General features: G+C 35.0%; 1 protein-coding gene across 12 annotated transcripts in view; it reads left to right on the top strand.

The window, feature by feature from the left end:
- Nucleotides 1-12305, top strand: part of HERC4 (HECT and RLD domain containing E3 ubiquitin protein ligase 4) — a 112131-nt gene that overhangs the window by 35683 nt on the left and 64143 nt on the right. For 10 of the 12 annotated variants that reach the window (XM_036336876.1, XM_036336884.1, XM_036336875.1 and 7 more), the window contains 3 exons: nt 3919-4140; nt 5157-5248; nt 8972-9102. In XM_036336876.1, coding sequence (XP_036192769.1) covers nt 3919-4140; nt 5157-5248; nt 8972-9102 — 445 coding nt within the window. Of the gene's footprint in view, nt 1-3918; nt 4141-5156; nt 5249-8971; nt 9103-12305 lie in introns of those variants that run through there. The other 2 variants (XM_036336889.1, XM_036336888.1) reach the window with 1 other exon arrangement.

Below are 12305 nucleotides of genomic sequence, written 5' to 3'. Positions count from 1 at the left end.
TGACAGTTTTCACAGACGCACAAACTATTGGGACTTTGATTGGGATTGCATTGTCTCTGTAAATCAATTTGAGGAAAGTCTTTACACAATGTCTTTTAGTTCCTGAACATGCTGTATCCCTCCATTACTTTAATCTTTTAATTTTTCTCAGTAGTATTTTTTTGTTTTCTATGGAGAAGACTTAGGGCTCGTTTTATTAGACTTTTCCATAGGTATTTGATATTTTTTGTTGTTGTATGGTGTCACTGTTAGATTATATATTGCTAGTATATAGCCATGAATGACATTTATTTTTGTGTCTAATTGTTTCTTTAGTTTGTTAAATGCTATTCCTTCATAGCTGGGGAAAGTTATAACTTGCCTAATCTCATTTGATTTCACACATAAACTTTTTATAAATAAAAACAGAGGTCAAGATTCCTATTAGCTTTGTTTGATTTCCTTTCTTATTAGTTTAATTTTTTCATATGCCAGCTAAGGATTGTAACTTGGGTTAGTTAAGAAACTGCCATATGTTCATTTTTACTATTAAAAATAAGTTACAGTAGCTTCATTATTAATATTATATTGTTATTTTAATTTATTAAATGTCTGGTGAGGCCTGCTATGAACGAAGCACTACGTTAGAGCTGTAGGAAAATATAGATAAGTTAACATATTGTGGACGGATCATGAGAATTCTCGCTTCATATTACACAGTGTTTTACAAAGTATCATACTTTAAAAAGATATTAGCTTGTAAGAACATGTAATAAATAACTTCAAAATGCAATGGGTATTTAATTTTAAAGCATGCCTTTAACATTTATGTAAAACGTTTTTTGTACTCGTTCAGTAGAAACTTATGTGGCCAGTAGATAAAGCTAGCAATAAAACTACTGGTCTGCAGTATGTTAAGAGACTTATCTTAAGATAAGTTAAGTTTTAAGGAACATACCATCTAGTGCAGGGGCGGGCAAACTTTTTGACTCGAGGGCCACAATGGGTTCTTAAACTGGACCGGAGGGCCGGAACAAAAGCATGGATGGAGTGTTTGTGTGAACTAATATAAATTCAAAGTAAACATCATTACATAAAAGGGTACGGTCTTTTTTTTTTTTAGTTTTATTCATTTCAAACGGGCCGTAGTTTGCCCAGGCTGATCTAGTGGAAGAGACAGATATACAAATAAATAGCTATAAATTAAGGGAAAATATATGTGTGTGTACGTACACACACACACACACACACACACACACACACACACACACACACACACACTAGAGGTCCGGTGCATGGATTTGTGCACCGGTGGGGTCCCTCGGCCTGGCCTGCGGGGATCAGGCCAAAACCAGCTCTCCAACATCCCCCAAGGGGTCCTGGATTGCAGGAGGGTGGTTCTCGGGTGATGCACTCCAAAATCAGGCTCCCTCCTCTCTGGTTCCTAATGCATCACCCGAGAACCACAGCTGCCAAGTCACCGCAGCTCGGTAGCTCCTGCATTGAGCATCTGCTCCCTGGTGGTCAGTGTGCGTCATAGCTACCATTCGGAGTGTCTGTCCCCTGGTGGTCATTGCGCATCATAGCTACCGGTCGGATGGTTACTTAGGCTTTTATATATATAGATGCTACTTTGAACAAGGTAAAAGTAAAATGCAAGAGGAATGAAGAAAAAGTGTAGTTAGTTCCAGTCAGTAGAATTAGTAGCAATAATGAGGGGATATGTATTTGATGCAAGTCTTGAAAGATGAGAAGAATTTACTCAGAATTGGAAAAATGGTTAGAAACAGCTAGGGGAAATGTTGAGGATTGGCTAAGGTGATAGTATTAGTAAAGGCATAAAATCAGGGAACTATTTTATTTGTTTATTTGAGTATTGACATGTAGTTTTATGTGGTATTGTGAGAGCATGGGAGACATGCTCATACTTTAGTTGAAACTGAAGTAAAAACAAATCTGTTACAAACGGCCTTAAATCCCATATTAAGGAATTTAGACTTTTTTTATATATATATATTTTTTATATATATATTTTATATATTTTTTTATATATATTTTATTGATTTTTTACAGAGAGGAAGGGAGAGATATAGTTAGAAACATCGATGAGAGAGAAACATCGATCAGCTGCCTCCTGCACATCCCCCACTGGGGATATGCCTGCAACCCAGGTACATGCCCTTGACCGGAATCGAACCCGGGACCCTTCAGTCCGCAGGCCGACGCTCTATCCACTGAGCCAAACCGGTTTCGGCGAATTTAGACTTTTATAAGTAGTTGGGAAACTGGCATCCCTATATTCTTTATTGTTACTTTGTCAACTTCTCTTTTAATATTTCGGTAGGTAGACCCATAATAAATTTAAACCCAGAGGTTTTACTGTTGAGGGCAGTTTTCTATTTTGACTCATAGGTAGGTAATCTTTTGCCTTGTTCAGGTCTAATCTTAGTACAGTGTCTTATTTACTGAGTGAATCTTTCTCTCATTTTCTTTCTGTCTTTCCTTTTGACCACTTAGTATGAACTAGACACTCTAGCAGTGGTTCTCAACCTTCCTAATGCCGCGACCCTTTAATACAGTTCCTCATGTTGTGGTGACCCCCAACCATAAAATTATTTTCATTGCTACTTCATAACTGTAATTTTGCTACTGTTACGAATCGTAATGTAAATATCTGATGTGCAGGATGTATTTTCATTGTTCGCGACCCACAGGTTGAGAACTGCTGCTAGAGTGTGCAGCATTCAGTGATAAGCAGTACACTTCTAGCCCTTAGGATACAGTCACACAAATAACACTGTGATTACATACTATGAAAAAAGACTGTAAAGAAAAAATCTTTAGGATATTTAGAACATGTAATAGAGCAGTGGTTCTCAACCTGTGGGTTGCGACCCCTTGGGCGGTCGAACGACCCTTTCACAGGGGTCGCCTAAGACCATCCTGCATATCAGATATTTACATTACGATTCATAACAGTAGCAACATTACAATTATGAAGTAGCAATGAAAATAATGTTATGGTTGGGTCACAACATGAGGGACTGTATTTAAAGGGCCAGAAGGTTGAGAACCACTGTGAGGGACTGAACTTAATCTGAGATCAGAGAGAGCTTCCTGCTGGGGGAGAGTGGAAATGAATTAGACAAAGATGAAGGGGAAATTTAGGCGAAAGGAACAGCAAGTGCGAAAAATTGGCATTTTTCAGGTGAGCAACAGTATCAAATCTGCATTTTTATATTTCTATGTATATGTACAAAATGCCTGCTAGTATATGCATAGATTATTTCTGGAAGTACTTATCAGTAATTGGTAAAGAGTAGTTATTTCTTGGGAGAGTAACCAAAGGTCTAATTTTAGAGAAAGACTTACTTTAAGCGCGTACTATTTTATAGTATGAATTTTTAAAAATCAGTTGTTAGTGAATTAGTTATTAGTTTAATGTATTAGTTTCGTTTATTTATTTAATAAAAATAAAAAAAAATATGTTTAAAGTTGCAAAAGAGGGTGGCAGTGTGGGGACAAAAGTGACAAGCAGACCGAACTATTACAGGAACCAGTTGAGATGGTGGGGAGTGGATCTATTTGATGAATGCTACTAGCATATTATTGATAGCTAAAACCTTGAGCTTGGATGAGTGCCTCTTGGGAGAAATCATAGAATAAAAGTAAAACCTGAGGAATAGTAAAAAGAGATGGTCCTTTCCTGAGGAGAATAAAGTTACTTGATTTACCATTCATCACTAAAGTCAGTCAACTTAAAGTATACTAAATATAGAATGTTCTTCTAGGTAATATTATGTTTCCATATAAGAAATAAACTTAAGAGGAATATGTGTTTCCATCTGATAAGGGGAAGAATATCTCAAAATAACTGATGATTTTCAAATGAAACTTTGTGTGAAACAAATCGTTAATTTTATGATTTTTGTTTTACAGCAAGTGAAGTTTTCTCTTGGGGACAGAATAAATATGGCCAATTGGGTTTAGGCACTGACTGTAAAAAGCAAGCTTCACCACAACTGATTAAGTCTTTGACTGGAATCCCTTTCATGCAAGTTGCAGCAGGAGGAGCCCATAGTTTTGTACTCACCCTTTCTGGAGCTATCTTTGGATGGGGACGCAACAAATTTGGTCAATTAGGTCTTAATGATGAAAATGGTAGGTTCTCATTACTATAAATGTGCTTTTAAGAAGAGATGATCTTTTGAAATGGATCAATGATTCTTAGTGTCAAAGAGAAATGTATTGAAATTTTAAAATTTCATTTGATGATAATTTAGGGGATGGTGGGAGGCCAAAAAAATAACATTTTATCATAAACTATAGAAATTATAACTGCACAAAAATTCTTTGCTGTTGGATGTTCATTAAAAGAGGATTGAAAACATTACTTCAAATTGGTAGCCACATTATAGGCCAACATTGGTGAAAAGAAGCAATACAATTATTTTGAAAAGTAACAAAGCATTAATCTTTGAAATTTTCAAGGAATTAGTAAAATAATTTGGATTAATCTTTAGTTTGGGCTTCACTTTTAACATTAATGCTAGAGTCTTGAAAATAAACATTTTGAATTAAAAAAATTATAACTACTTGAAACAAATTGGTATCTTGGAATTGATTTTTCTTAACTACATTAGGTCAAATGCCAGTACTTGAAATACAGAAACTGAGTTCATAAAGTTTAACATAATTGTAATAACAAAAGTGAGTTGTTGGTCTAGTAGCAACTGGTAATGATAACCAAATAATACTCTCAAAAATAATTTAAAAAAAATTTTTTTCTGCATAAGAAAAATAAGGTAGGGCATTATATCTCTTCTTCTTGAAAATAGCAGAAAGTATAATTTTCAAATATCCTATGAGTTTAATTACCAGTAGGTGAATATAAAGTATGTGTATGGATTAGAAGTAGTCAGATAGCTTTCTAATTCCTTGGTTGCTGATTTGCGTTTAAGCAGTTCACTTAAATTACTCTTTTTAAATCCCTGCTTCATCGCAGTAAAATAGAAAGGTCTGGGGACCCAACTTAGTAGGCTTGTATTGCAAAAATCATTGAATCGTGGTTGAAATTATTTAGTCATCACTGTCCACTGAGCATGGGAAGCTATAGAGGAAACACTGTAGAAGAGTTTTAATTAAATATTGTTAATGTCTCTTGTTGGAATTTTCAGATAGGTATGTTCCTAATTTACTAAAGTCACTAAGAACTCAGAAAATAGTTTATATTTGTTGTGGAGAAGATCATACTGCTGCACTAACCAAGGTATTGTACTCCTATAAAACTTATTTATTACTACTCATAAAAGTTATTTCATAATTAGTAAATGTTTTCCTAATATGTACATTAAAATGAGTGTTATCAATATCTAAAAAAAATTTATCTTGGAAAAGGACCTAGATTATTATTCTCAAAAACAGTTTACCTTAATTTCCAAACTTGTCCTATGTTATGAAATGTGAATTACTATCTGTTAAATGATGATAATATATATTGTTCAGTTATTCAGCTTTGTGTGAAATACTGCTTAAATAATATTTTGAATAAAAGAATTCCTTTTAAGTTTGTCAGGCTTGCCATGCTGTGTATATCTATCCCACTCACGCATAGTTCTGCCTAACTTTAATTTAGCTCCCATTTGGCTTACAAATATAACAAGTAAGAAAGCAGTATCATTCAAAATAGCATGAAAAAACATTAAAATACTTAGGAACAAATTTAACCGAGGTGAAAGACTACATAAGACATCAATGAAAGAAATTGAAGAAGATTCAAATAAATGGAAAGATATCCCATGTTCTTGGATTGGAAGAAATAATATTCTTAATATCTACCCTACTCAAAGTGATCTACAGATTCAGTGCAATCCCTATCATAAATCCTATGGCATTTTTTTGCGGAAACAGAACAGATAATTTAAGACTTTGTATGGAATCACTAATGACCCAGAATAATCAAAACAATCTTGATGAAGAAAAGGCTAGAGATACCACACTTCCTAGTTTCAAATTATATAAAAGTAGTAATTAAAACAACTGTACTGACATAAAAACAGACACATAGACCAATCAAAAAGGATAACCCAGCAATAAACCCACACATATATGGTCAACTAATCATTGACAAGGCACCAAGAACACAGTGGCAAAAGGTAGTCTTTAATAAATGGTGTTTGCAAAACGATATCTACATGTAAGAGACAAAATTGGATCCCTGTCTTGTGCCACTCATAGAATTTCAAAATAGAAGGACTTAAATGTGAGGCCTAAAACTGAAAAACTCCTGGAAGAAAACTTGGGGAGAATCTCTCACACATTAGTCTTGGTACGACACCGAAAGTGCAGGCATCAAAAGCAAAAATAAAAACAAATGGGACTACATCAACCAAAAAAAACCTTTGCTGCAAAGGAAACAGTCAACAAAATGAAAAGGCAACCTATGAAATGGGAGAAAATATTTGTAAATCTGATAAGGATTAATATTAAATATACTAGTATATAAGGAACACATAAAACTCAATAACTTAAAATTAACCTAATTTAAAAATGGAGAACGACCTGAATAGACATATTCCCAAAGAAGAACACAAATGGCCAATAGGTACAGGCAAAGGTGCTCAATGCTAACATCACAGTCATCGGGGATGTAAATTAAAATCACAATGAGCTATCACCTCACATTTTTTAGGATGGCTATAATCAAAAATCCCCACAAAGGGCAAGGATTGGGGAGGATGTAAAGAAAGGAGAACCCTTGTATGTTGTTGGTTGGAAGGTGAATTGCATATCCATTATGGAAAACAGTATGGAGGTACCTCAAAAAATTACAAATAGAACTGGATGAGCAAGCAATTCCACTTCTGGAATTATATCTGAAGAAAATGAAAACAGGATCTCAAAGAGATAACTGCACTCCTATGTTCATTACATCAATGTATTTATAAGTGGAATCTTAAAATAATTATATTAAGAGAAACAGAATGGTGTTTGCCAGGAGATTGGGGAAAATGGGAAGATGTTGAACAAAGGATACAAACTTTCAGTTACAAGATGAATAAGTTCTGAGGATCCAGTGTACAACATGGTGACTCTAGTTAATAATACTATGTTATATAATTGAAATTTGCTAGGAATAGATTTGAAGCATTCATACACACAGAAGTATGTGAGGTGACGTATTTGTTAATTAACTTAGTAGTCATTTCACAATGTTTGTAGATGTCAAACCCCATTATATACTTCATACTTTTTTGGAAATTAAGTCATATCTGAAATAAAACTGGGCAAATATCAGTTATAAAAATCATTAATAAAAATTAACACTATTTCTATCCAGAAAAGTAAATTAATATTAACTTTATGTGATAATAATATTGTAATATATATTTTTACCAGTTAGAGGTTTAAGCCAGTGAAGATACATAAACATTTATATGTGAAATGTTTGGTGACCATACTTTGCTTTAAATATATTTCTATTGATTTCAGAGAGGGAGGGAGAGGGAGAAAGAGATAGAAACATCTATAATGACAGAGAATTATTGATTAGCTACCTTCTGCACACCTCACACTGGGGATTGAGCCCACAACCTAGACATGTACCCTGACTGGGAATCGAACCATGACCTCCTGATTCTTAGGTTGATGCTGAACCACTGAGCCATGCTGGTTGGGCCCATAATTTGCTTTATTTTATTGTTAATCCTCACCTGAGGATATATTTTTCCATTGATTTTCAGAGAGAGGGAAAGAGAGAGAAACATTGATGTGAGAGAAACACATCAATAACAAAAAACACGTGATTTTTTACAGAGAGGAAGGGAGAGAGATAGAGAGCTGGAAACATCGATGAGAGAGAAACATCGATCAGCTGCCTCCTGCACATCTCCCACTGGGGACACGCCCGCAACCCAGGCACATGCCCCTGACCGGAATCGAACCCAGGACCTCTCAGTCCGCAGGCCGACGCTCTATCCACTGAGCCAAACCGGTTTCGGCGAAAAATCAATTTTCTTATGTAACAACATGTATAAATACTTAGATTGTTTTTTGGGTTTTTTTTTTGTTTTTATTTATTTTTATCTTCACCCGAGGACATTTTTTCCATTGATTTTTCAGAAAGAGAAACATCCACAGGCAAGAGACACATCATTTGGTTGCCTCCACACATTTGGGGCTGGGGATTAAACCTGAAACTGTGAGGTACATGTCCTTGACCAGGAATTGAACCATGGACCCTTCAGTCTGTGGGCTACGCTCTAACCATTGAGCAACTAGTCAGGGCAATACTTAGGTTATTAAATGTTAAAAAGGATAAATTATTATATATATATATAGCAACAATATGAAGAAAAACAATTGAAAAATATTAATTGTGCTTGTTTGTTAAGCTACCATCACAGATCACTTTATGTATGTAACCTCTAATCCAGCTATAAATTTTATAATAATTTTTTTCTAATTTAATTTTTTTCATCATCATTTATCCCTCCTATATCCTCTTCCACCTCCACCCACCCCTTTTTATTAAAATTTTTAAGGATCATTTATATTGTCTGCTAGAAATAGCAATATTTGTGCACTCTGGTGTTATATACTCTGTGTTAAAAGTATAACTTGTTTGAAAACTGGATGATACCATTTTAATGGTTTTGTGAAATTTTATAGGTGTGTACTTGGAATTCAACAAGAATATAATGACAGTGAAAGGCATTGCTAAAGTAGCTTACTAGTATCTCTTCAGAGATGACTTCAATTAAATATAATAGCAAGAACACAATTAAATACTTTAAAAATATGTGAAAATATATAGCCATGAACCTGGAACTCTGTTCGTTTTAAGATATTTTACCTTAAAAAGGTGTCATCTGTTAAATTGTGAAGATAATAAAAGTAAAAATTTGACTCCATAGTTAAGATTAGTTTATTTTCCTGAAGATGATTTACTTTTATCAGACCTTCTAATGATAAAGGGTTTTGTCTTTTTTAGGAAGGTGGCGTGTTTACTTTCGGAGCTGGAGGGTATGGTCAGTTGGGTCATAATTCTACTAGTCATGAAATAAACCCAAGGAAAGTTTTTGAACTTATGGGAAGCATTGTCACTCAGATTGCTTGTGGAAGGTAAGCTATTATATAAGAGTATTTTGGTCTCTCTAACATTTTACAATTATTTAGCAAGTTTTTTTTAACAGTTCAGAGGTCTTTTATTTTTTTGACACCTCTTATGCCATGAAATTCATAGGGAATAGGTTCCAGCTGGTCACGTTTCTTTCCATTGGTTCTTACTAAGTGTGAATCTTTTTGGGTGAGCAGGCTGGCGTTTCAGTTGAACCCCCCAAAACCTTTTCCTATGGCATACTTTTATTTTGGATGGTTTTCCTTCACATGTTTTAGGAAGCTGTCTCAGTTCTTAGAGTACTTATTAGAGCAATGCCCTTCCCTAGATGTCTACAATATCACCTCTTTTTTTTTTTTTTTTTTATAAATTTGGGTGTACAAGGAACAACTTCATATTTTCTAAAAGGCCTAGAGAACATATTGGGATGCCTCTCTTCTTTCCCTTAATGTTGATCATTTTTGCAAATTAATGGAAGGTGGCAGTTTCCAGCTGAAAGGAGGATTTTTTTAAATGAGTTGTTCAGGAATCTAGTAGGCTAAGGTTAAAAAATATTCTCCCCTAAATGCCTAATTTGCTGTTGAGTCATAGTAACAGGAAAAACATCTTTTATACTGATTATTTCACCTTTCTTTATCTGAGGCAAGATATTAATAATATATATGTAACTAGAGGCCCGATGCACGAAGATTTGTGCAAGAATGGGCCTTCCTTCCCCTGGCAGCTGGCACTGCCTTCGCTCCGGCTGGAGCTGCCTTTCCGCCTTCCCACGCTGCCCAAAGGCCTGGGGCGATGCAGAAGGCCTGCATCATCCCGCCCCACCCCCAGCCGCGCCTGTGCATGCAAATTAACCTGCCATCTTTGTTGGGTTGATTTGCATACTCCTGATTGGCTGGTGGGTATCATGAAGGTACGGTCAATTTGCATCTTCCTAGTTTATTCGTGTCGATACTGTATTGTCTAGAACAATAATTTTGAAGGGAAACTGTAGTTCCATCTTTTTTGTTTGTTTTCACCTTTTTTTTTTTTTTAAAGAATGAGGGAATTGACCAATTAATTATTTAATGCATAAGATTAGTTAGTGGTGAAAATTGAATTAGAATACAGATCTCCTGATTCCCAGTTGTTGGGAGTGAATATATGAAAGAGCTTCAAAATTGATATTTACCTTTGGTGGTTTATAGTAGATAGATCCTAAGAGGGTAAATGTACTTTGACGAGTTAACTCAATTTGACCATTTAGCTTAAATTTTTTCACTGTGTGTGTATCCTTATGCAATATAGCTTAATTTTGCCAACTGTTAGCCTCAGATACATGGAATCACATTGTAGGTAACCTTCGGTGAACTTTTTTTTAACATCTTACTTACATGATTATCCATATGTGTGTAGCTGTGGCTCCTCATCATTAGGTCTCATTGCTGTGTTTCATTTAATTATAAACATACATAATTATTCTATTATTAATGGGCATTTGGGTGTTTCCAGTTATTGGTAATTACAAATAATGTTGCTTTGAACATTTATTATATGATATACATAAACCTTTGTATTTCTATAGTAAATACCTAGAATAGAATTGTTCGGTTATAGAGGATACTTAACTTGAATTTTGCGAGTTAATGTCATTCTATTTACCAAAGTGGTTATACCATTTTACATTCCCATTAGTATTGCATGAGAATTCCTGACAGTATCTTTGTCACCATTTGGTATTGTCAAACTTTTTAAAATTTTAAATTCTTGGATATGTTGTATTAATCATGATTTTATTTTGTTTTTTCATGATTTATAGGGATTGAATTGAATCTGTAGACCACTTTGGGAAATACTGCAATCTTAATATTAAGTTTTCTAATGCATGAATATGGGATGTCTTTTCATTTATTTATATAATTTTTTTTACTAATATTTTGTGGTTTTTCATTCTTTTACCTTTTTGCTTAAGTTAATTCTTTTTTAAAAAATTTTTGACTTTTTTTTTTTTTTCTCCCCGCCACCCCCACCTCGTCCCCCCTTTTTTTTTTTTTTAAGAGAGAAGAAGGGGCAGAGAGAGTTCTAGAGAAATAATCAGTGTGAGAACGAAATATCCATCGGCTACTTCCTGCATGCCCTCCACTGGGGATCAAACTGGCAACCTTTTGGTGCATGACATGATGCCCAGCCAACTGAGTCACTGCTATACAGAGATAATTTTACTTATTCCTTTCTGATTTAGAGAGTCAGAGAGAGAGAAACATCAATTGGTTGCTTCCTATATGAGCCCCAACTAGGGATCAAGCCCACAACCTAGGTATGTACCCTGACTGGGAATTAAACCCTCAGCCTTTTGGTGTATGGGACAATGCTCCAACCAACTGAGCCACCCAGCCAGGGCAATATTAAGTTTTTAATGTTACTCTTATTAAACAATATTACTTGTATTTTATTATCTTGGTGGTGGCACTTGTACATGTACATCTCAAGCATCTGCTTGCATCACGTTTACTAAATTTTATTGACCAGAAAAAATTACATAGCCAAATGTAAAGTTAAGGTAGGGGAGAAACATGGTGCTCATCCACCATGACAAGGATGTGCATGTTCAACACTACAGGGTAATAAAGAAGTGGGATTATTGTTTTAATCTACCTAACAGTATTATCATAGAATTTTTTTTCATGTTTGTGGGATCCATAGTGATATCCTTTATTTAAATTATCCTTTCTTGTTCTTTTTAACCTCATGTTCTTTTTAATTTCCCAAGTGTTGCCAATTTATTAATTTTATTCAAAGTATCCTCTTTTGGACTTCATGATCCATGTTTTGTGTTTTTCATTTTGCATACATTTCAGTCTTTGGTACATTCATTGTGGCATGCAGTATTCTATATACAGGGTGGGGCAAAAATAGGTTTACAGTTGTTTGTATGGGAAATAATGCAATCCTATATAATAATAGACAAACATGGTAATTAACCGTAGCTCCGACATGCTTCCCATTGGCTAATCAGGGCAATATGCAAATTAACTGCCAGCCAAGATAGCGGCCAGCAGCCAGGCAGCTAAAGCGAACAGGAGGCTTGCTTGCTCCAGTGACAGAGGAAGCCAAGGTTCCCCGCCTGTCGCTGCCGGCCTCTGAGCTTGCACTCTAAGAAACAATGTTGCAATTATAGAAGTTAAACAAAACCCAGAAACCTGCTTTCGGCCAGCCGGGCTTCAGCCAGCAG

The sequence above is a fragment of the Myotis myotis genome, unplaced genomic scaffold, assembly GCF_014108235.1.
Source record: "Myotis myotis isolate mMyoMyo1 unplaced genomic scaffold, mMyoMyo1.p scaffold_m19_p_15, whole genome shotgun sequence".
In the NCBI taxonomy this organism is placed as follows: Eukaryota; Metazoa; Chordata; class Mammalia; order Chiroptera; family Vespertilionidae; genus Myotis; species Myotis myotis.
This window is presented reverse-complemented; position numbering and strand designations above follow the sequence as displayed.